We start from the raw sequence: 27,082 nt of genomic DNA, 5'->3' as shown, positions 1-27,082 counted from the left end.
CTTTAATTCACTTTCAGCTTCCTTTTAACAACTATTGTCTCGATCATACACACTTCCTAATTACAATATGATATCCTAAAACCAGTTCATTAAGCATTAATTAATTACGTGCAAACTTATAGACATGCATGTCCAGCAAGGAGTTTTCTAACTGAATAAAAGTCTCGTAGTATACTAGTGGCATAGGACGCAAACATTTGTATGAAACATACCTATAATGCCATGGATTATCCATTTTATAGTTAAAGAAGTTTCAGGAACATATTGTGTTGTCACATAGCAGTCAGTAATTGGCAGTTTTCTACTCATCAATCGTCAGTCCTGAGTTATATTAATCATTTCTCTTGGTCCTTCCCATGGATTCCATTGCTACGTCAGCCACATTATTGTTCATGTATCAACAATTATCATTAATTGTCATTAAATTAATAATCAGATATATTTTCAGCGCCCAATCTTATAACCTTATATAAGAACCTACATAAGCCAATTAGCCCTGTAACACCAGTACACCTTTGAATGCCATGCCGGTCATTAGTCAAAACTATTGCCCGTAGTTCGTTTTCTTCAACTTTTAACTTTAGCCAGTGTTAAATAAGGACCTGTCAAACAGCAAAAACTGCAGAGCGGTGATTAACATGAGCTCAATAGATAATTAAACTTTAGTCTGCTGGCGGCTTGCGATTTCGCAAGGTCGACAAGCGCAGATGAAGATCAGCCTGCATATCCGTGCAGTCTGATTATGGTCTGCTCTGTTCGCTATTCAGTCAGTAAATTTTCTGTGAATACCCATTAAATAATATGCCGTGCTGTCCAAATTTAATGATGGATCAGCCAACTTTAGAAATTTAGCAGGGTAATGGTTAATCTCTTGCGGAATATTTTGTTGTCATGTATAGAAACCATCTGGATAAAAGACTTTAAGCAGTTTAAAGTGTCCAAAGACCGAAGATACTTGTTCAGCCTTCACGCATTCTCTAGACAGCCTAATGTGTTTGTAAGTACACCAAGTTTTTTTTTTACATTTTCTATCACACGGGTTTATATCGTATGCTGCATCCTTTTGAATCGACAAAATGGTCGACGTAGGGCGAGTCACGATGGAACATTGAATATATATTGGAAATATAAGGGGATATTAGGTTTCAAAAATACAGGAAATGACTTGAAAATATAGGAAAATGCAGAATCTGTGAATGGTTTACAGCCTGTCGAAGAAAATATAATAGGGTTAGCATGACAGTAGATCGATCTGGAATACAAATTCCCAGATCTAGCTACTGTTGTAATGACCCTTTTATCATGTCTGTTCTTTTGATATCAAACGAAATTTCAAATGTATGTCAAGGTTTAAATGGTAATGAGTGATTTTTTTTGCGCGCTTTTTATAAAAAATGTGTCAAGTTATGCATATTTAATAAGAGTAGTCCGGCAGCATACAAAACAAAAGGTATAATACGGATTTTTTTCTGTCTGAGAAATACAAGCAATATTTATGACATAATTTATATTGGTATATGATAAAATAAAATTATAAGCACCAATACATTAAAATAACTTTACAAACTTAAGAAAATTTAAAGTGAAAACAAAAAAAAACACAAAAAAACACTGAATAAATGCAACACATGAATTCAAGAATTATTCATACGCAAAATGCACTAGCCTGAAGGAAACAAAACAATAGAAAAGTTATGCAGAAGTGGTATAACTATGGAAGCCCTGGGGGAAAATTGACTTCCGTACTTCCCAATTCTGACTTCTAACTTTTGCATTTCTCACTTCCAACTTCTTGACTACTTCTAACTTCCGCACTTCTGACTTCTAACTTCCACACGTCTGACTGACTTCCAACTTTCGACTTCTGATTTCCAACTTCTACACTTCTCACTTCCACCTTTCCAAGTGTGGAAGTTAGAAGTCCGGTAGTTAGAATTAGGAAGTGAAGAAGTTGGAAGTGAGAAGTGCAAAAGTTAGAAGTCAGAAGTGGGAAGTACGGAAATCAATTGCTCCTCTAGGGCTTCCATATACAACAGTTTGGAAATGACACTACAAACTATTTGTTCTTTGTAAATGATATCTTCTGTTAAGGGTCCTTTCTAACGCTTGCTTGTCTTCAATGAATCCAAACAATGTCAAGGAATTTTGAATTTCTTTGTGAATTTTTCGCCGCCTTGCTGAAAAACAAAAGGGGAAAGAGTTACATCGTTTTCTTTCATTTTTCTTGTCATCCTTCTTTCTGTGTAAACAGTCTTCATGATATTCAGGGATACTTTCAAGATATCTCTTCGCGTAAACTGTTTCATCTTCTGACACGCATGCGCGATAATTTGAATACTGACTTCCTGTCCGTGTTTGGTTTCGTAAGATATCATGAAGTTCAATGTTGGTGACTTGGTATCTTCCAGCAGTCTGTAAGGTACATTTTAGAATTATCAGCATCAATATATGAGCCGCGCCATGAGAAAACCAATGTAGTGACTTTGCGACCACCATGGATCCAGACCAGCCTGCGCATCCGCGCAGACTGTCAGGATCCATGCTGTTCGCTAACAGTTTCTCTAATGGGGAACATTACTCAGTTACTTCCCCTGATTATGTCCAAGAAGTAGATTGGTCCTTTCTCTGTTTTTATCGTTGACTTCTATGTAATTTTCAAAAGCAATATCTATACTAAATTTCATTACATTGGAAAATGTTTAAAGACAGGTTTTCTTTTAGTGGCCCTCTGCTGAATTTAGGTTTGATTAATCATTTTTATTAAGAAATCTACACATAAAAAGCATAATTATTTTGACCAACCGCAACATCGTAGATAAAGGTTATAACGAAAACGTCAGAGGAATCCAACTGAAAGGGACCAACATGGATCCTGGACACAGACTGCGTGGATTCGCAGGTTGGTCTGGATCCATGCTGGTTGCAAAGCCACTATGTTGGTTTTCTCATGGCGCGGTTCATATATAAAAAGAGGTTTAATGGAATGATAACTTCAATAGCATTTTTTCGTTACACAATTAATTTATAACATAATACATGTACTTAAAGAATACACCCACCGTCATTTACCTAATACATGCAAGACATTGTATATCCGGTCAGTTATCCTCTGTATCTTTCCTCTTTTTAAATATATATGTGGAAAAGTTGCCAATTACTTGCGGAGACAGCATGATATTACTAATAAATGAGTACGCGGATAGTGTCCGGTAATATCCGACTACGAGGGGCGTTCAATATGTAATGTTACTCCGCATGTAGTTCCATAACCGCTTGTTATTTTTAGATGCGGTTTTCGGCACATTATAGAGCAATTTATTGGCAACACAATGTTATATGAATTATTTTTTTTATTTTTAGTTGTGTTGCAAAATTAAAAATGCAATAAATAGTTTAAAGCAAGTGCAAACTTATCACAAATTGCTGTACCTCGTACAAAAAATAATAGAATTTTGTGATTTTACAAGTTATTCTATTTTTCTGAGACTCTGGATGCCCAGGACAAACTTAGATTATTATTATGGTCCAGTATACCTCACTAAAATGATTATATTTTGACTATGAACCTGCTGATTTTTAAAATTTATAGAGCATTGTGTTTCCAATACATTGCTCTATAATTTGCCGAAAACCGCATCTAAACATAACCAGCGGTTACGGAACTACATACGGAGTAACATTACATATTCTTACATAAAAACTACTTTTTTTCACTGGATCCGCCCATGTATTAACGGGAGGAAAATCGTGTGCAAACAAGGCAATTCACGTACTGTTAATACCCGATTTTTATTTTTGAAATGCTTTGCCAGGGACATATGTATGTATTTTTGCGCACACTGATATTTAGCATCTGCGTCTTGTTTCTTCCATAACAACCTCTTCTTGTAGCATTATAGATACAATGTAATCCATAGTATGTTCAGCTGTATCAGTTTCCAACCCCAAACGTACTGCCCCCACCAATGTACGCATTAGCTTCTCTTAGAGTTCACTCCCTTTACAGGCCTAACTAAACTAAAGGAACCAGCGTGGGAGCCATCTGGTCTGGTCGCGTACTGGCTGCCAGGTATTTGAACACTAATTTTTCACTTGGCATGGCAACAGAGGTCTAAATTGAGGCTAGTTTTTGTTTAAATTTCATTGTGGATGTATTGTTGACAGTTTGTTAGGAAAAATGGGAGAGCAGGTTGTATTTGGTGAAGTCAAGCTCAATTTTAGTATGAGTAGTACTTCCAGGTCACAGCAGTGTGATTTTGATGTCAGTTTACAGTAAGTAAATTGACCAGAGAAATCTCTCTTAGAAGATACATGACCCCTACTTTTCTCTTCATTTTATATCAGTTTTATCATAACTCTTTAAAATGAGGTAAGGATTTGTTCTCTGAAATGGGTCTAGCTATGTTTGGTAGCTCTTTGAAAAAGGTCAGTTTTATATAGAATATATAGGGAAAACTATTTAGGCTATTGTGACCTACAAAGCGTCTGTTCAGTTGTTGTAAATAACTGTGAATAAATAAGTATCGCGTGTAACTTGTGCTATTGCTCGATTTTAGGAATCATATTTATGGTTTTGGTAAGTATCAGTCGGTTTGTTTTTATCTATTTTCTCGAAGAATTTATATAAACTGCTTGGAAGCTTAACACTACGTTCGTACTCATCCATAATGAGAGATAAAAAAAATCGCTTAAAAACCTTCAGGATGTACTTTTGATAGTGTTGTTTATATCCGGGCCCTGGATACGGATATTTAAAACATGTTTACCGTTTCCAAGAACAACAGGAATGGTAAATAAAAAATGTACCGGAATCATCAAGTCATCACATATGAAAACAATACATAAATCGTCGTGAAATATTTTTTATGCAAGAATAGCGACAATACACGTTTGTTTTGTGTATAAGCGTCTGCCGAAGCCCTTGGGATATGTTTGTGACCTCGACCTTCGGTCTCGGTCACAAACAATCCCGCGGGCTTCTGCAGACGTTAATACACAAAAAAAACGTGTATTATCCCTACATTGAACGCCCCTCGTACATAACATATGATCAAAAAATTAATGGTCAAAAACACGTACAGTAAAAAGAAATCGATTACATCAAAACTCCATATGTTTCGATGCCAAAATAATCTGTTTAAATGAGAACAAATGTTAGAAAAAAGGACCATTATGCTACCTCAACGTTGATCTTCCTTTGTTCATGTCTTCGTCTCCACCGTACGCAACATGTTAAGATAACAAAAACTGCCCCGCAGGATATCAATGATAAAATTACTGCTAACACAATAGGGTTATCGTTGTCGTCTTCCGATCCTACAAAAAAGTCATATACTTGAGGAAAAGTAAAAAATACTGACAAATACGCAGAAATGCATGCTAATAAACAAATATATCTATCAGCGCTTTTCTTTTGAAAACTACTGCATAATTCTTTGGAAAAGGAAGTTCTTGGCCATGTGAATTGAAAAAATAAAAATAAAAATATGAAGAATATTTTGTAACAGCATTATGCAAAAGCTCAATTTTTAACTGCCAATGGTTTGATACCTTTTTCTTCAGTGTTTACAGCAGATTTTGATCTGGAACTATCTGAGTATGGTGCAATAAGTTCAGCGACGTATGCGGGCGAAACGTTCGGTGTATATTGCACAGTTACACCGGGATCATACGTTGAAGCCTCCTGATTGGACAAAGTTGGCATGGTCGATAGATCTGTATTAGCTTGAACAAGGAGCTGGGAATTATTACGACTAGTAAAGTTAGGTTCTGTAGTATCTATTGTAGTAGTAACTTCAACTTTATCTGTAGTTTCTACTGAAGTTTTTGGAGGTGACGTTATATTGCGTTCAGCCATCGGTGACGTCATCAATGTAGTGGTAGTCAACGGACGATCCACTGATGACTTAAATTTTCTACTGCTGTCATCCATGTATTTCGTTTTTGTTATTGCCCCTTCGGTGGTACTTAGATCATTTTTGACTGAAACATCTGGAAAAAAAATCAACGCAGAATTTTATATAACTACCAGAGCTAGTATTACATTATAAAACCTTTTGTCAGGTTTCACCATTTTTTAATGGCATACAATATAAGATAATGAAATTCTCTGAACACTCTACAATCTTACACTAGTTCTTTCAATTATCATAAAGTGAAATTTTTTTACATGCTTAAGTTTTCCAGGAAATGAATCTATGTACAGGGCTTAAGTTTATTTATTCATTGTTAACCGTTTGATCAGTGTATGATTATTTACTGAAAGTACACGACGTTGGCACGTGCCGAGGCTCTTGAAATACTTACAGGTCAATTACACTTTAAGAATACTTGACTAACTTGATCAAAATAGCTGAGTAATCAATAAATTTTAATCAAAGTACTTAAACTACCAAAACAATTTTGACCAAAGTACTTGAATTATCGGTGAAATGCCCTTTGCAGTACACAGTGTCTGAAGTACCTAAACACAAACAGCCGATATCAAAATACGCAATCTTTTATGAAATTGTTTAAACAATGGTCAAACTTTTAGTTAAGATGTAATCTTTAAATCGAAGTGTTTGACTTTCAAGCATTTGCTCTTCAATTCGCTCCTAAACATCATTGTCCAAATTTAACTCATTTACATCCAGGAAGCCCAGATAAGAACGCTTTTACATACAATGAAACAATAACTTTTGATCCTCAACACTGATACAAACATTGTTCACATGAGTTTAACGTCAATTTGTAACCGACAAAGCGGACATCATTGTCAGATAAGGTTAATGATATTGTCTGAACCTCTAAGATGAATATTCCCCTTGTAAACAAGTCCTAAATATAAGACCTGACATAACTCTTATCACTTTATAAATTCATTTTAATTGATATTATACATTTTTTATTTTCCATGTTATGAAAAAAGGCTTTGATAGTAAAAGATGTAAAATGTCAGAATATTGAATGTTGAACGTCAAATGACAACAACTAATTATTTGGACTACTTGTAAACAAGAAGACCAAAATAAGTGTTTCCAATAACCAGATATACACATGATCCAATGGAAACTAAGTGGACCCGTCACGACAAACAGCACACGGCGTACCATCCTGTGTATGCGATTTCGGCATTTTCCGGTCTTTACGGAAAGCTACGGGTTTTCGACCGAAGAATGCCGAACTGCCGAAACGAGAATACGTAATCATGCGGAAATTGCCGAGTGTAACTTCGGGTCCTTAGTACTTCTTTGAATTAAAAAAAACATGTCATATTCCACAGGTGAACTAGAATCTACTTACCTTCTGATTTGATCTGTATGCAAAAGCCTGCAAATTCGTTCTGACCGTCTGTTACAAAAGTTACGGTGAAATTTTGAGCAACTGTGTATACTGTTTTCGGCATCTTCATTCTAGAGCACTGGTGCTCTGCATTGTTCTTCAAGGAAAATGTGACATAATCACTGCTACAGAATGACGTATATTCAAGTCTAAAGTCTAGGTACGTAACTGATGACATCACATTATTTTCTGAGGTAATATACCACGTGCATATAATGTTGCTAGGATACGCGCGTGGGTATCCAGGAGATGTTATATTAACGCTGTTTGTGCCATTCAGATGAATCCGGCGACGACAGGCTGAAACAGGGGAAACTTGCTTTATTGAAACTGTTACAGTATTTATAACTACATTTCTGTTACTGAGCTTAGGATAAAGTATATGGAGGTAAAACCAGTATTTATTGCATGACTGCGGCATTTTCCTTTGAACTTTTCAGTTTTCTAAATTCTGGTATCGCCACGGTTAGCCATGCTCTAAATTCCGTTGCACACAGGTATCGCTCACAGTTTTCTCTACTATACACAAATTATCAAGTGTTGTTGTGATAAGGTATTGAAAATGATAAGCTACTAATAAACTTTGATAATGTGGCAGTTGACCTCAATACAATCGACACTGCTTATTTTCCAATACAGGTAAATCCAATGATTGCTTTACAATAGATCTATGACAGATTATCTTTAAACACCCCTGGACTTACTGGACTCAACTGCCACATTATCAAAGATTATTGAAATAATTGATTACTGTATGTCTGTAGTTTAGTTCTCTACATCTTGATTTAAAACTTGATTTTTTAAGTAACATAAAAATATAACTGCAAAATGATTATGATATTCTATTCAGTTTAAAAATATGCTCTAGGTGTTAATTCCATTGATACATGAAACCTTCTGCTCATCAGGTTTGTTGATAAAATTAGCCACGTGGGATTTGTTTGCATTCTCTTTTTCTCCAGGGTTCATGACATCGTTAGCGCCTCTTGGCAAATTCATATTTTTAGCAGTTACTTTAAATTATTTCTGAAACTCTATTTCACAACTTATTGTTTTAAAAAAATAATTACAACAATCAATAAAGAATGTTTCAATGTGTATTTCACTTTTTTATAACTTTTTTTCAGTAATTTATTTAAAATTTTGAAAAAGGGATCTCTGATGTGAAGCATGCATAATTTATATAAAAACCTGCCCAGCGCCATCTTCTGGCTTTTATAAGGCAGTTGGGGGTTTATCATGAAATGTTTCTAAGGGAGGCTCAAGAGGGGAAATATTTTTATATATTTTAAATTTATGATATTTAAGAATGTGTTAAGTTTACTCATTTTAATCATGCAATTAATCAGTTAGACAATACATACTCGTGTGTTACCGGCGAGTATCATCATGCTTGGGAGAATCTCAGGGAACGTAATTTGATAGCAAACTCGCCTCTACGAGGCTCGTTTGCTACCCAAATTACGTTCCCTCAGATTCCTCCGCGCATGATGATACTAGCCGGTAACACACTTTTATGTATTATCAAGCTGAAAGGGAGTGCGTGTAGGGTCTGACCGATAGACCACGGTTTCTTTATAGCCTATATCCGGCTTTCTAATTATTCTTTACAGCTCTTAATAGAAAAAAACTTATTCACTTTTTTCGTTTTTGTTTCTTGTGAATAGTATTTTTATCAAATAAAGAAAGGAGTGCAAACTAACTTGCCCGCGCGAAGTATTTTTCTGATATTTTCCCCTGTTCCATGCCAATAACAGCACTTAGATATATTTCCATTAATTTTCCTTCAAATCTTTTTGTGTTTATTGCAAAGTAACGCATATTGTGTCCAACTGTTATCAAATAGTGACTTTTCTGTGCGATAACTCCATATCGAATACGGTAAGCAGTGATAGATAGAGTATTCTCCCTTGGTGGTTGCCAGCTTATAATAATAGCATGGTCGGATGTCCTCAGTTTTATATTTGACGGCGGTCCGGGCAACAGAACGACACTTCTTATTGTTATTTTGAAACCTTGTCCTCCACTTTGTCTGCCAGTTTTAAGTGTCACTTTCAAAATTCGCAAATCAGTTCGTACATGTTGTCCCTGATGACTTCTGTTACATAAGCGACCGATGCCACTTATATCAATGTAGCTATCAAAACAGTCGTTCGAATGGGCACTTCCGGATAATTTTAATTCATGAAAAATAACACCCAAGGAGTATTTATCCAGTGTTTTAAATGTCCAAGTACAAATAACACCTGGCTGAAGTTGATTTCCTTTCTGAAACTCGGGGAAGGTTATAGTGACATTGCTTTCGGGAAACAAACTATAGTCTTTGCCACATTCTGTAACAAGTATAAAAGAAAACTTTACAATGTGCTATTAATAACCTTTATCAAACATGGCATTCTGAGAATCTTTTCATTGGAGAAGAAAATTAAAATCAGCCACATTTTAAAGGTCCATGATGCTTTAATATTTTTATCTTAAAAACAGATGAAACCGCTTTTCAAACAGATGTTACGCACACTTACATGGTTCGAAAAGCACTACTTTTAATACTGCACATGATCTGTTAAAGTTAGAGCCATAAAGGGAGGCAATTAAAACAAAAGATTCAATTATAGTATATTCAGCAATATTCAAACCGTTGACAAATGTTAATGAAGTTAATTATCAGAAATAGAATTTAACAAGAAATTAATGTATTTTATGTTCATATTAAACGGAAAATTTGGTAACCATGGTAACCACATTATAAACGAAGGCATGAAGAGCCTTTTTAGTAAGTGACCAGAAGCGATATGTTCAAATATACCTTTTTTGAAACATTCCTTCTCCAAAGAGTTACTTTTTAGTAAAATTGTAAAACATACAATAACGCTAACATAAGTATTATTTTCATTACTAGTTATCATATCACCTGTTCGAATATATTTTGGCGACGTGTACGGTCCGATTCCACCTTCATTTTCGGCTCGAACCCTGATTCGAAACAAACGCCCAGCCAGTCCTTGTGCGGGAATTATTGACATTGTGACGTCATCATCAATAATACTCGTAAAATCTGTAAAGTTTGGAAGTACCGCCCAGCTTACTATGTAGTTCCGTATATTTCCGTATGTTTCCGCTGGAGGTTCCCACTGAACACCGATATTGCTGACGTCAGAGACAACGGACAGATGTAGAGGAGGCCCTGGTGGAGGTATTGCTGAAATAATTTGTATGTATAAAATATATTTATATCTCATCGAAATGTTATCAGTGAACAACTTTTATTTCATTATTGCCTGCAAATTCGGTTACCATGGTGCCATCACAGCCACATGTTAAAATAAACCGGATGGGCAATTCACTTATTTTGTCTAAGTAGACATGCCTTAAGATTTATGTTATAATAATTATCATTTATTTAAGGATAGAACTTTATAAAATGTTTTTTTTTCAATCAATGCTTTGGTATGATGCAAAACTATAACAAAATTCCATCTCTACAAAAAAGAAAACGTAACCAACATTTTTGCGGCGATGGTTCTAACGGGACGCCGTACAATATTGTGACATTTTTACATATTATACAGATCATAGTGACAAGTTAAAATATATTTATCCTGAACAGAAAACACTTCTGTGAAAACTTGCTTCTTGGCATTTAAGCAATAATGTATAGAAAAACCATCTTTAAACGTTATTAATACACGGAAAGAGGTTATACGTCCGCGGAATTATTCTACGACGTACAACCGATTTTGAGTGTATTAATTTAGGTAAAATACGATTTTGCTATATATTATTTCGATTCTTATATGCCCTTAATCTGAAACTTTACAGTAGATAAAAACCAATACCTACCTGTATAGGGTTATTCAATACCTACACAACGGTGTATAAATGTACATATTAGACTAAGTGTAAGACATAAAATTTGCCATTTGAATACACGCAATCATTGACCACTGTAGTAAAAATGGTTGGTAGAAGCGTCGACAAGAAAGATGAAATACGGGCTTACATCAAAGCTCGCTCAAAACTTGGTTGTTCTTTGAAGAAGCTGATGACTGAACTTTCTACTGCTTATGGACCTTCTTGTGTGTCTTATGACACAGTTCGGCGGTGGAAAAAGAAATTTGAGTCTGGTGTAGAGTTCATCAAAAATGCACCGAAATCAGGTAGGCCAAAATCTGCATCTCGTAAAGAAATCGTTTCCAAAATAAAGGAAATCATTGAAGGAGATGCCAGATTTACAGTTCGTGATGTTGCACGAAAGGTAGGCATATCACTGTCAACGGTTCACCTTATTTTGAAGAAGCATTTGAAAGTCAGAAAGATTTCTGCTAGATGGGTGCTACATCTGTTGACTGATGAGCAAAAGAGGCAACGGGTTAAAGTGGCCAAAAAGACTGCTTCAAATGTTTCCAAAATATGACAAAAAACAGTTTGCTAATGTCTTCACAGGTGATGAAACCTGGGTCCATTATTTTGAGCCCGTCAGAAAGGTTAGCAATAAGATCTGGGCCACTAAACACAGCAAACGCCCAATAATTGCCAAACGTTCTTTGAGTGCAAAGAAGGTTTTGTATGCAATCTTCTTCTCTGGTGAAGGATTCGCAATAAATGTACCGGTGAAAAAGGGCAAAAGCATCACCGGAAAGTACTACAAAGACGTAGTACTGAAGAAACTGAAAAAGTACTATCAGAAACGACGCCCTGCCACTGGTTTTAAACATGTCCGTCTTCTACATGACAATGCCCCCGCTCATACCTCCGCAATAGTTACGGCGTTTTTGAAGAAAGATAAACAAAACTAACTGTTTTGCCTCACCCCCCGTATTCCCCAGACCTTGCCCCATGTGATTTCTTTTTGTTTCCGAAATTGAAATCATTCCTTGCTGGGCGGAAATACCAGTCCCGAAAGGCACTTGGATCTGCCATTCATCAGTACCTTATTACTGTGCCCAAATCAGCGTACCGTGACGCCTTCAAGAAGTGGATACATCGGCTGAAACTTTGCATTTCTAGCCACGGGGAGTACTTCGAGGGCATTAAATGAGCCCTTTTGGGCTAACTTGAAATTTGAAGTCTCCAGATAGAAATAAGCAATTCATTTCGAACATCCCTCGTAAGTATATAAGACTCGCGTTTTATTAATTTTCAATTATTGCGAAACCATTAACGGTTCGTGAGGGACTAATTTTCGTGAATTTTATGGATGTATCAATCAACGAAATAAAATTCCAAGCAATAAGAAACTTCCTAATATTTTATGTCGGTAAGTGGATTTTATGTCGGTAAGTGGAAATGCACGATTTCATATCTCATCGGAATAATCAAGCCCGCCTGCTTAGCTCAATAGGGAGAGCGTTGTATACGGATCGTGTGGCCGCGAGTTCGATCCCCGGGCGGGGCGTATGTTTTCCGTGACGATTTGATAAAAGACAGTGTGTCTGAAATCATTCGTCTCCCATCTCTGATAATTCATGTGGGGAAGTTGGCAGTTACTTGTGGAGAACAGGTTTATACTTGTACAGAATCCAGAAAGACTGGTTAGGTTAACTGCCCGCCGATACATGACTGAAATACTGTTAAAAACGGCGTTAAGGTTTAGGAGTATATCACCAAAACACAGAAATATTTTATAAACGAACAACGTCGTTACCAGTATTTTACGTGACCATTACATGTTCTGCCGTACTGTCCCGTACTTAAAATATTCTGAAAAAGTTGCCCCCCTTTGAAAATGAATGCCATTTGTAAAGAAAAAAAAATACAATTGCTGAAAACTGTGTTACACCTAGTTATGTGAAATTTCAACACTCGCACCTATTGCAAATGCATCAAAACGAACATGTGTAACAGTTCCTTGAAAATGGTGAGTTTTTAAAGGCGTTTGACTGGCCGGAAGTGGGGCCCCTTTAGGCAGTCCTTTTCCGGAATTCAGTGTTTATATTAGTATACTGCCACTTGTTTTGTAGAGTAATATACACGCTATCATTACAAAAACTACCAAACAAGTGTCAGTATACTGATATAAACATTGAATTCCGGAAAAAGACTGCCTAAAGGGGCCCCAATTCCGGACAGTCAAACGCATTTAAAATCTCACCATTTTCAAAGAGCTGTTACAATGTTTATTTTGATGCATTTGCAATAACATGCGAGTGTTGAAATTTCACATAACTAGGTGGAACACAGTTTTCAGCAATTGTTTATTTTTATTTCTTTACAAATGGCATTCATTTTCAAAGGGGGACAACTTTTTCAGAATATTTTAAGTACGGGACAGTACGGCAGAACATGTAATGGTCAGGTAAAATATCGTTAACGATGTTGTTCGTTTATCAAATAATTCTGTGTTTTGGTGATATACTCCTAAACCTTAAACCCAAAACAAACAAGCAAACAAAATGATTTTATACCCACGAAATTTAACTGTTTCACAGTATATAATGTTACCTTACACATTTACACGTGATACCCGTGGTAACATTTTCAGGTGTATATTATATAACTATCGACTTTTTCATAGGTTGATATCAGGATTTATCAACCCGAAAAGAGTTATATTCAGCGAGCCGAAGTCGAGGTGAATATAACTTTTTGAGGGTTGATATATTTTGATACAAATCTATGAAAAAGTCAATAATTGTTTTGTTACATGAATAAATATAAAGTCAATCTTGTTATTTACAATTGTAATTTAATAAAGAAATAAGGAATAAATTTAGACCAAATCAGGTTGATATTGGTTTTCCAAGCACCTACTTCGATCTATTTTTATTTTCGTACTATCTATAACCCAAGATATAATATGATATAATTTGTACTCATTACTTTTCGAACCATTTTCAGCCAATCAGAGAAACAATAGAATACAGTCATGTAATAATACACATAATATTTTTAAATAATTATGTACCGTGCATAAATCAAATTACAATGTATTTGGGTATTTGTTGTTCTATTTTGTTCTGTAAATTTGCTAATTTATCATGTATTCGACCGATAATTCATATTTTATATCTCGTGTATCTTCAAGTAATTATGTAAGCAGCGATCAGTAAAAAAGGGTTTGGATTTAAACATATTTTATTCCTTCCTTTTTATGACAACATATACAATGTACATAATATAAAGAACATATACAAAACATTCTAAGAAAGGTTAAAAGGTTGGATCACTAGTTCATATAACATTAGTAGTTCGGTCCGTCCCCGAAGGTATATTAAAAGGAAAATGTTATATTATTGATTGCATTGTATATTATTGAAAAATGACAAAATGTAATCGGAAGAGAACGAAGTTATTCTTGGAGAAGAAGTAGAATGAAGGTACAACTGCATTAAGTTTATAATTCGGCAGCAATCAGATATCTTAACGAAAACGATTTGTATGTTTGACATATTTTTGTACTTCTAAAAATATTAGTGATTTTTTTTCTTCCGAGTATAATTTTCATCTCCAAACAAAAGAGTACGCGTATTCAGTGGATGAAAAAAACGTGTGGCGTTAAAAAAGCGTTAACGTACATTCTAACATGGCTCAATTTGATTGCTAGTTAAACAAAGAAGGAAATCAAGCTCTGGTTATTCTGCGATAAACAACGGTTGACGCGCGAGAGCATTATGACGTCAATTATGACGTCAAATTGCCGCATGACGTCCGATACATTACTCCTCGCGTAAATGAAGCCCAGCATAATATTTATTAAAATATATCAATGAGCATGTCAGAATGAAAACAATCAAGGCCTTCTTGTGATTTATCGTCTAATTTACCACGGTTCATCGTTCAGATGCTTCAGTATTCAATTCCTACGCATCTGAACTCTGAACCGTGGTAAATCAGACGATAAACCACTCGAAGGCCTTGATTATTTGTTAATTCTAACATGGTTCGATTTGATTTCCATATAAAGAAAGAAGAAAATAAAGCTCTGTATATTCTGCGATAAACAACGGTTGACGCGCGGACCGGTAAGAGAGCATTATGACGTCAATTATGACGTCAATTTGCCAAATGACGCCCGATACATTACTTCTCGGGTAAATGAAGTCCAGCATAATATTTATTAAAATATGTCAATGATCATGTCAGAATGAGAACAATCAATGCCTTCTTGTGATTTATCGTCTTATTTACCATGATGGTTCATCGTTCAGATGCTTCAGTATTTGACCACTTGGGCTAACGCCCTCGTGGTTCAATTCCTACGCATCTGAACTCTGAACCATGGTAAATTAGACGATAAACCACTCGACGGCCTTGATTATTTGTTAATTATTGTATCTTTTCAAGTGTTTTAACATGAGAGAAAACGTGTGTTATCAGAGAGATTCTCGCGCTCACGTGCAGTTATAACATCTTTTTATATATGTGCGTTCCATGACAAAGCGTAAACATACCAAAAACGGATAATTCAAAATGAAATGACGTCAACGAGAAAAAACAACGTAGACTTTACCGCGCATTTCACAGAAATTTAATGACGTTGAGAGAAATATATTCATTTACTTGGTTTCTAAGCGTTTTATACTAGAAAAGCGTTAGCACAAGTCATGTACTTTTCATGTTATAACAGATGTTATAACACGAACTTGCGTTATCCCTACATTAAGTCAGTCTGATCATAAATGACGAAGATCTGGCAAGTTGTGAGATATTTTATGGTGGCACATTTCTGTCACAGAATAGCGAGGTTAACGTAAATATCACGATAATATTCTAAACTTTCCAGAAAAAAAATGTATGAGTTATTCTGAAAACATCAGCAATAATATTTTTTTTTCTTCACATATTTTTTATTTCATGAAAATGTTTAAGAACTTTTTTGTTGTTAGAAAACTTCTCTTTATCTAGATAACGTTTTTTCAGTGTCGCGATAGCTATCTATATATCTCCTAGCAGAATTATGTCACCATAAATTTAGATCATTACTAACCATGATCCATAAAATGCTTGACCACAATGACAAATCAAACTACCTAAACATTGGTTCAATTTGCTCTTTTTGTCGTGTTTTTTTTTATTGTGGTGACCTTGTTTTGCCCTTTAATGTCTGCTCACCTTGGCTGAAACGAAACACCGCCACGACAGGCAAAATATACTGTAAAACAGCGAAATACTTCATCCTCTACTGCAGTAGTGATTACATGCATTTCAATCAAAATTAGCTTTTTTATAAGTTCAGTCCATGTTGGTCATGTCTTTGAAACGTTGTAGCTTTGCCAAAGTCAGTCGCAAACATTATTTTTTTAAGAACCTGTGAATAACTTGTCTCAAGAATGTAAATTGTCGTGGATATTTACGTCCTTAATTCCATATAAAAACCAATTTATATCTAGAAATAGTTCCAAAATTAGAATTCTCAAGTATACATTCTAAATTCATTCGAGTCTCTTTAATTTGAACTGTCTGAATCCTTCTCAAACGGTTGTCCGGACATTTCACCTCGACCTAAGTTTTCCTTTGTTCATATTTCGATTGTTTTCCTTTAGAAATATTTCCAATGTTTTCTTTAACTCATACTTCCATCGACATTTTTATTCAAATATTTAATGCCCTCTTTTATTTCAAATCTCCATTGTTATACTTTATACCTATTTTTATTGTTTTCCTTCACGCAAATGTTCCTTTTCCCTTTCTCCATACTTTGCATCGTTTTATTTTATTCATATTTCTTGTTTTCCCTTATTCAAATTCTATTGTTTCACTTTTTTCCCTATTTCCATTGTTTCCTCTATTAGTGTTTCCGATGAAGGTAGACAAATTCATTTATCGTTAATGTCGGACACTTGTTTTTTCTGTTTTCTTTCAATCATTTAAAAACATCATTGTTCTTTTGATGGTACCATGGCATAAAACAATAAGTAGCAGTTCGAATTTTTGACCGCGTTCTATAAACAATAGAAATATTATTAGTTAACATTGTTTATTTTTATCTGTTTGTTTGAAGCATTTTTGCACCTGTCTGATAGTCAACGATAAAGGGAGATAATTCCTCTTTCTTCTGTCCGTGATAACCTACTTAACCCGACAGTAACCCGCAGACAATTTTCTACCGGCGGGTGGTCATTCACAACCCGATAGCAGAATAGCCGTGGCAAAAGATTTGGATTTATTTAATCACCAATTAGAAAAATGGTGATGATTGTAGACAGATAAAATAAAAGATTTTGAATATAATCCAATGTTTTATAACTTTTTGTTTAGTATGTCAAATACACAAACACCAAAATAGCATTGAAAACCATTAATGTTAAAATATTATGCTTTGATATCATTTTAATTGCGTGGATTTAAAAAAAAAATAACGTGTGAGTTATTCCATAAATAATGCCGACTTTTTCACTTTCCGGAATCTGGTTCACATCAAGTATAGTCTTTACATACTGATGGTAATTAGTACACGTCAGAAAAAGTTAAGCTTATTTCAAAGTGTGGTTGAAAACGTGTTCTTGCATTAAAATAAATCCTATTAAACTATGGAACATGATGGCGGGGACAGGGGAGATAAAGATACCAGTGACCGTTAATGGAATTTCCTTCGTTGACCATTCCAAGACGGTGCTCTGGTGTATTCCTTCGTTTGTTTTGTCCCATATAATTAATTGTCTCCTGTTTGTGGAACGTGGCTATTTTTTTTAAAACTTTGTCAATGTTCATCAAATTCAAAGGATCATTAACTTTCTTATCTATTTGTTAAATCATTTGCCTACTACAAACTTCAATTATGTTGACAAAACTATGATTACACATAACGACTACTAAAATCGCGAACTGGTTACTGGACCTATTTCAGGAAAACTGTGAATTATTTCTCCCCCAGGAGACATATTGTTTTTGCCCTGTCCGTCCGTCCTTCCTTCCGTCCGTCCGTCCGTCCGTCCGTACGTCACACTTCATTTCCGAGCAATAACTGGAGAACCATTTGACCTAGAACCTTCAAACTTTATAGGGTTGTAGGGCTGCTAGAGTAGACGACCCCTATTGTTTTTGGGGTCACTCTGTCAAAGGTCAAGGTCACAGGGACCTGAACATTGAAAACCATTTCCGATCAATAACTACAGAACCACTTGATCCAGAATGTTGAAACTTCATAGGATGATTGGTCATGAAGAGTAGATGACCCCTATTGATTTTGGGGTCACTGTCTCAAAGGTCAAGGTCACAGGGGCCTGAACATTGAAAACCATTTCCGATCAATAACTTGAGAACCACTTGACCCAGAATGTTGAAACTTCATAGAATGATTGGTCATGAAGAGTAGATGACCCCTATTGATTTTGGGATCACTCCGTCAAAGGTCAATGTCACAGGGGCCTGAACATTGAAAACCATTTCCGATCAATAACTTGAGAACCACTTGACCCAGAATGTTGAAACTTCATAGGATGATTGGTCATGAAGAGTAGATGACTCCTATTGATTTTGGGGTCACTCCATCAAAGGTCAAGGTCACAGGGGCCTGAACATGGAAAACCATTTCCGATCAATAACTACAGAATCACTTGACCCAGAATGTTGAAACTTCATAGGATGATTGAACATGCAAAGTAGATGACCCCTATCGATTTTGGGGTCACTCCATTAAAGGTCAAGGTCACAGGGGCCTGAACATTGAAAACCATTTCCGGTCAGTAACTTGAGAACCACTTGACCCAGAATGATGAAACTTCATAGGATGATTGGTCATGCAGAGTAGATGACCCCTAATGATTTTGGAGTCACTCTGTTAAAGGTCAAGGCCACAGGGGCCTGAACATGGAAAACCATTTCCATTCAATAACTTGAGAACCTCTCGACCCAGAATGTTGAAACTTCATAGGATGATTGGTCATGCAGAGTAAATGACCCCTATTGTTTTTTGGGTCACTCCGTTAAAGGTCAAGGTCACAGGGGCCTGAACATTGATAACCAGTTCCGATCAATAACTTGAGAACCACATGACCCAGAATGTTGAAACTTCATAGGATGATTGAACATGCAGAGTAGATGATCCCTATTGATTTTGGGGTCAGTCAATTAAAGGTCAAGGTCACAGTGGCCTGTTCATGTAAAATCATTTTTTGGAAATAACTTGAGAACCACTTGACCTACAATGTTGAAACTTAATAGGATGATTGGACATGCAGAGTAGATGACCCCTATTTATTTTGAGGTCACTTGATCAAAGGTCAAGGTCACAGGAGCCTGAACAGTGACTTGAGAACCACTAGGCCAAGAATGTTGAAATTTAGCGGGATGACTGGACATGCCAAGTAGATGATCCCTATTGCAGCCAACCATCAGTGTCTCTTTGACTTTCGCTCCTGGCCCCTATTGACTTCTTGCCTATAGGACTTTGCATTGGGGGAGACATGCGCTTTTTTACAAAAGCATTTTCTAGTTTTTATTTTATTCAAAGTACAAATACTTTGTTCGCGACCTTGTTGACTAATTCACAAACCTAGAAAAAAATGGTTCTTTTCTTATCAAAATATTTTCAGTCCAAATCCGTTTCCTTTCCGATAATATAAGTCCTTTGGCTTAAAGCGGGACATGCAAGAAATCAACAGTAAAGCTAGAAATCACAAATAATGTATGCTCTAATCAAGTACACTTTCTTGTAATGCCACGTCTTTTTGCGCGGTTAGTGCTATGTAAGTCATGACGTCACTATTTATATTATATAATTATATAAGTTTGGTCCTGATCTAAACTGAAATATCGGTATGTATGGAATGCCGGCACTGTCTATATATTATGCATTTGTTTTGCATTTTGATAGGGAGGAGGTTTGATGTTGTCGCGAGACATAATGTATACATCGAAACATTTATTCTAGAGTAAGACATACCTATGGAACGCCGGCACTGTCTTTTGTACTCATGAAATCTATTTTAATGTTTGTCTTTAGCTCGACTATTCGAAGAATAGTCTAGCTATTCTACTCACCCTGGCTTCGGCGTCTGCGTCGTACCTTAGTTAAAGTTTTGCATGCAAGTACATATTGCTATCATTTAAAGGCATAAAGATTTGAAACTTATTTTTTCTTTTCCTAAGTCAAGTACCAACTTCACTGGGTAAAGTACCATGACTCTGACATGTATTTGAGCAAACTTTGCCCCCTTTTGGACTTAGAACAATCCTGGTTAAAGTTTTACATGCAAGTTACTAACTCCAAAACTAATGCAGATATTGAATTGAAACTTCACAAGTGTCTTCAGGGTTATAAAACTAGTTGATAGCATCAAGTCTAATAACTTTGACCTGCATTTTGGCTAGATTATGCTCCCTTGTGAACTTAAAAATCTTGCGTGCAAGTACATGCAGCCATTACTTAAAGGCATATAGATTTGAAACTTATATTTTCATTTTCTAGATCAATAACCAACCTCATTCGGTCAAGGCCCATAACTCTGACATGTATTTTGGAAAAAATATGCCCCCTTTTGGTCTTACAAAATTCTGGTTAAAATTTTGCGTGCAAGTTACTATCTGTAGAATATATGCAGATACAAAGAAGTATAAATACACAGAATGGCAACTGGCTGTAATCTCGCGTGAACTCGTGTCAGAGCGTGATTCGGCGTTATCTTGCTAAAAACAAACATCGGCGAGCATGGAGTTACAATTTGTACCTTTAAAACTACATTTAAAATACATGTTAGCTTCTAAAACAAAATTAGTTTAATGTGAAATGGTCTTAAGACACGAAGTACACGTTGTTTTATTTGCCATCGAAAGAAGCGTGGTCATACGGTGATAATTATTTTACCGATGAATAATTGCTTTCCCATACAAAATGGCGCGTGGAGAAAGCGCCACTTCCGGTAAACGAGATTTCGTTTTTTTGTCACGGGAGGTTGGCGAGATTTGCTCTATATGCCTTTCAAGTTGCCAATCTATTTATTTTTATAGCTCTTTGGCAGATATTAAATCGAAACTCCACACGTGCCTTCTGGGTTATAAAACTAGTTTATTGCATCAAGTCCCAAAACTCTGACCTGCATTTTGGTAAATTTATGTCCCCTTTTGGATATAAAACTTCTGGTTAAAGTTTTGCGTGCAAGTTACTATCTCCAAAACTAATGCAGATACTGGATTGAAATTCTATAAATATTCTAACATTTAAGGTAACATTTTCCTGCTTCTAGGACAATAATTCGAACAGTCGAGCATTGGCTGATTTACGGACAGCTCTTGTTGATTATATTATGTATCGAAAGCTTTACATTTCGTGCAAACATATTTATGCTATGTAATTATATCGTCATAATTCATTATGATATATTTTTGTAGTAATATTATGATATTTTTCGTTGTAAAACCATAATAATAGATATTCATGACTACAAAAGACAGTGCCGGCGTTCCATACATACTGATATTTCAGTTTATAAGGATCAAACTTGTCGTTATATTAAGTTAATCAGTGCCATGGTAGCCGCACATCTCCTAGTTATGTGAACCGTGTGCAGGATGAATACTTTAACCACGAAATAATTCTATATCAGTCTACATTGCTTCGAATGTTTGAAAACATAAAGGTATATAGATAGATTGTGAAATATACGAATCTTGTTTGATATATCACAATGCAGTTACATGTCGTTAGTTAAAAAAATATGAGTCCGCCCGCTTAGCTTTGTAGAGGGAGCGCAGATCTATGGATAGCGGGGACGTGAGTTTGATCCATGGACGATGCGTATGTTCTCCGTAAAAAATTGATAAAAGATCATTCTTCATCCACTTTTACTCTATGTAATGAAGTTGGCATTTACTTTCGGAGAACAGGTTTGTACTGGCAATGAATCAGGTTAAGCAGTGAAATACTGTTGAAACGGCGTGAAACCCAAAACAAGCATACAAACAAAAAATAACTTAAACATAACATTGAATACATGGCTAACCTTCCGAAAGACGAGAAGTTGTATATACTTTTCATTTAATCTAACCGAAACGCATTTTTTTTTTGTGAAAGGAAAACATCCGCATCTTTGACAAGAGCTGTTTTCTCTGAAACAGACATTTTAATTGCTTCTACGAAACAGTTATATACTAAAGGTGACCGCTTTGATACGACAGGCGTTAAACAATGCGGACACAAGGACTTGTTTAATTTATTGTTTTCACTAATGAGATGTCAAGACCCTTTACGTTGGTTTTGCTAAAATGGACAGTTAGTGTGGCGTAGGCGAAATTAGAGATTGAACTAGTAAGTGAACTGGGAGTCACTTATAGTTTCAATTTCTTGTTTCGAAAATTGTTTTCAGTATGAAGCACAATTTATGCCCCGTGATCGAACCAAGACCGCTTCGGCAATGAACGGTTTCCTACCATTTTCACTTACACACCGCGGGAAATTCGTTCTGAATGATCATTAAATATAAGGCTTTATAATCATCATATAACCATTGCAAACGCTTTAAAATTTTGAATGGAAAAATAGTAAGAAGAAACTACTTCTTTTGTGTTCCCATAGAATATAATCTGACACTATGTTCCAAAACTTTCTTAAGAAATATATATTATCGTTTCTTTCTTTGATGGTTTGTGTTTGTATATATATGTCTTTATATAACATAATATTATGTTCACTATTCGCTTTGTATAAGTTAGATAATACATAAAAGTGTGTTACCGGCTGGTATCATCATGCGTGGGGGAATCTCAGGGAACGTAATTTGGGTAGCAAACGAGCCTCGTAGAGGCGAGTTTGCTATCAAATTACGTTCCCTGAGAATCTCCCAAGCATGATGATACTCGCCGGTAACACACGCGTATGTATTGTCTAACTGATTTATTGCATGACTGAAAACAGTAAACTGAACACATTTTTTAAATATTTTAATTTAAAATATTTAAAAATATTTCCCCTCTTGAGCCTCCCTTAGAAACATTTCAATGACATGATAAACCCCAACTGCCATATAAAAACAAGAAGGTGGCGACGGGCAGGTTTTTATATAAATTATGCATGCTTCACATCAAATTTCCTTTTTCAAAATTTTAAATAAACTACTGAAAAAAATGTTATAAAAAGTGCATAAATACACATTGAAACATTCCTTATTAATTAGTGTAATAATTTTTTTAAAACAAAAAGTTGGAAATAGAGTTTCAAAAATAATTTAAACTAAGTGCTAAAATTTTGAATTTGCCGGGAGGCCCTAATGTCATGAACCCTGGAGAAATAGAGAAGGTAAACACTTCCCATGTGGCTAATTTTATCACCAAAGGTTATGTATCAATGGAATTAACACCTAGAGCATATTGTAAACCTTTGCCAGAAACAAAATTTGAATTTTTTAACAGAATAGAATATCATAATCATTTTTGCCGTTATATTTTTATATTACTTAAAATATCAAGATGCAGAGAACTTAACTACAGTAATAAATTATTTCAAATAGCTTATCATTTTCAATAACTTATCACAGCAACACTTGCTAATTTGTGTGTATTGCTCTACATCCCAGAAAGAGAAAACTGTGAGCGATACCTGTGTGCAGCGGAATTTAGAGCACGGCTAACCGTGGCGATACCAGAATTTAGAAAACACAAAACTTCAAAGGAAAATGCCGCAGTCATGCAATAAAATATTATAGTGCATGCATCATCTTTGATATAATGCTAAACCTTTGTAATCTGCCACATCGGCTTAAAATATTTCTCTGTCGTGTTGTCACAGAGCACATGAAGCAAACTAAATTTTTATGCAAAAATGAATTAAAAACTAAATGTCGACGCTGAGTTTCGAACCCACACGGCAAAAGATTTGTTTGTAAAGGACAGTATGCTTTACCTCTGAGCTATTTTGTAATTGGTACTGAAACTATTTACATTTTAATATGTTAGAAAATGTTGAATTCCCTGTGTTCCCTTTTAATCTATCTATAGTCATTGTTTGTAAATATCAAGTTATCGTAGTGGTTTAGTATTGTCCGTAAGTATTGATCTGGCACTCATTAAACGACGTAGAGGTAAGGTGTCTAACTTCCACGCACATTACCACGGGTTCGAAATCACTTTCTGAATAGAGCTTTTTTCAATCTGACTAAAGTACATCTCCTATTACGCTACGCATAGGATCTGAAAACGACCTATTCATTGCCTCGTTCTGGCGACCCTTTCGCTAGCCAATCAGGGCCTAACTTACAACATCTTGCAAATCTACCTGTAGCCTTGACTTTTGATATTTACAATTCTAATGTCGTAAGGTATCAGTTAGCCGGTTAGCTCAGTCGGTAGGCCACTTGCTTTGTAAACGAGGGATCCCGGGTTCGAGCCCTGGAATGACTGCATATTTTTCTTACTCTTCGACATTCGAACAAGTCGTCTGATTGGATAAAATAAAAATAGCAATACTGGAAATCCAAAATATACAGAAGACGAATGTGAATGGGTCGTTCTCAGATCTTCGTTTAGAAGATCAAGTACTTAAGTCAGATTGGAGCTTTTTTCTTCTATGTAATGTATTGTAATGTTATCGTTTATACAATTTTATGTATCATATTTCATAAATTTTTATTCTTTTCTCTTATATATTTTTTATGGAACGCTGGTAACAGGTGATTTGTCTGTTTATCTAAGATACTTTTAAAACAATTTTATTGCACTTTTTACAACGGGTAAATATGATTACTCTTAATAAATGAACCATAAATATCATGATACGTTTGATCAAATGAGTAGGAAGTCTGCATATAAAATTTGGGGGAAAAAGATGTCAGACGTAGGACTCGAACTTACAATCATGATATTAACAGGTAAACGCTTTGACCGCACAGCTACCTGCACATGTGACAATATATAAGTTAGGAATTAATATATGTAATAGTTATATCGCTATTTATGTGCGGACACCGAAAATTAATTTACGGAAATATACGGAATATTCATGAGTGCCAGGGCAATACTTACGGACAATAAAGGATCGAACACTAAACATGATTGTGATGTGTCTCAAAACAGTTTTGTCATAATCTCTTTTAATAAAGCGTTTGATAGTTTTAAAAAATACAAAACTTTATGAAGTTTGTAAACCACATCCAAATAAATATCAGTTTTGAAATACCCTCTCACAGAAGTGTCTTTAAATTACTACTGGATTTCAAAACCAAGGTATTTAGCAAAATATTTACTGAATTTATACTAACGGAAGATTTCCTGAAAAGTTTATTTGTAATATACTAATTGCGTTCAATGGAAATCATGAACATGACAACTAGCTCTGACAAACCGAAATTTGTTTGTTTGTTTGTTTTGCGTTTAACGCCGTTTTTCAACAGTATAACTGAGAAATAAATTACTAAAGTCAATTTTTGAACAAAACAGCTAGGTGTAACCCTTTATAATCAAAATTTTTATTGCATATTATACAATGTTCCTTGCCTAAGAGAATAGTGTCACAGATGTTTGAAAACTTTTTTCTTTCATTTTTATGACCTTTTTTGTATAGTTAATGAGGTATAACGCAAAGCTACGATATGTTAATTTGAAGTTTTGTGAAAGTGTTCCCACAAGCAAGGAATACACCTGGCTGCGGTGAATATAATTAAAAATTGATGTTTTGAGAAATGCTTCGTTTTCTTTAATGGTATTTTTCATTTTTAGCAATGAGCCCTTTGATCAGTTTTGTTCTCCCAGTGATCTATTTTGGAAGGTAAAAGCCCTTTCAAAATTTATATATAAATTTTTAGAATCTATTCAAAGATTAAAAAAAAAAACCTTTCCGAAGAGATCTGAAAGACCTGTCCAAAACTCACCGTGAGTTTTTAGAATGTATAATATGTAGATTTAAAAGACCTTAAGCTTTCAAACTGTATAGCCATTTAAAATCTATTTAAAGGTCTAAAAAGGTCTGCGTAAAACTAAATTTATATAACATCTATATAATATAAAAATCTATTTAGAAAATCAAAAGATCTTTCTAAGTCAATATATAGGTTGCTAGAATCTATTAAGATATTTTGAAGACCTTTTTCAAAATTAAATGATTTTTTAGAAACTACTGAGAAATCGAAACACGAAAACAGTATATGACTATATTAATACATTGAATGGAATAAAATCAAAAGGTCCATATAAACCGACAATAGCTTTTTAGCATGTTACCTTGACCATCTTACATAAACATAGATTTTTCCTTTTCTAAAATATACATACTACTGCCTTTATAACGACACGTTTTTATAAACGCATGTAATAATGAGTGACTGGTCGGCCTTGTAATGACAGTTTATGATGTTAGGCATAAACGCACTAAATAGCTGGTCTTATACTGGCGTATAGAATTATTAAAAAAATCGTACATGCAAACATATGTGTTTTGATGATGTTGCATTTGTCGTTAACTTATCAATCAGTTGATCCGCTGGCAGAAAAAACAACAACAACAACAAAGATGAATATTACACTGGGAATGCTACGTGCGTTTCAAAAACGCAGCCTCCCCAAAACGAAACTCACAGCACGCGGATGAACACACTTCTAACACAGACACACTGTCACATGTACACAGCGAACACACTAGGACAAAACAAACAAATAAAGGAACACATTGGGGTACCGCATTTGAACGGTCAGTGGCAAAAACACCACTGGGGAGCTTAAACGGTTTATGGTGCACACCCAACCTCACTCTTACCCCCATCAGGTTCCAAAGTCATGGCACAATGTAAATAAAAGTCGCCAGGTGCATCTTTAACACAAGCAATGGAAACAAAATGCACGGCAGACTCGAATAACCGGGTGACTACATTTTGCATGGAGTACGTTATAATTTAGA

At 35.2% G+C, this 27,082-nt stretch overlaps 1 protein-coding gene across 1 annotated transcript; it reads right to left on the bottom strand.

Moving 5' to 3' along the window:
• Window positions 1-1,859: 1,859 nt before the first annotated feature.
• Window positions 1,860-26,963, bottom strand: LOC123541856 (uncharacterized). The gene is made up of 7 exons (XM_045327479.2): window positions 26,942-26,963; window positions 10,313-10,522; window positions 9,027-9,656; window positions 7,285-7,623; window positions 5,551-5,991; window positions 5,180-5,316; window positions 1,860-2,412 (listed from the first exon to the last, which is right to left on the bottom strand). The coding sequence occupies exons 1-7, from the start codon at window positions 26,961-26,963 to the stop codon at window positions 2,050-2,052; spliced, it is 2,142 nt and encodes a 713-aa protein (XP_045183414.2). The 3' UTR covers window positions 1,860-2,049.
• Between the last annotated feature and the right edge of the window lie 119 nt (window positions 26,964-27,082).

Source organism: Mercenaria mercenaria, chromosome 19 (genome assembly GCF_021730395.1).
Source record: "Mercenaria mercenaria strain notata chromosome 19, MADL_Memer_1, whole genome shotgun sequence".
Classification (NCBI taxonomy): Eukaryota; Metazoa; Mollusca; class Bivalvia; order Venerida; family Veneridae; genus Mercenaria; species Mercenaria mercenaria.
The sequence above is the reverse complement of the archived record's forward strand: the minus strand, read 5'-3'. Positions and strand labels throughout refer to the sequence as shown.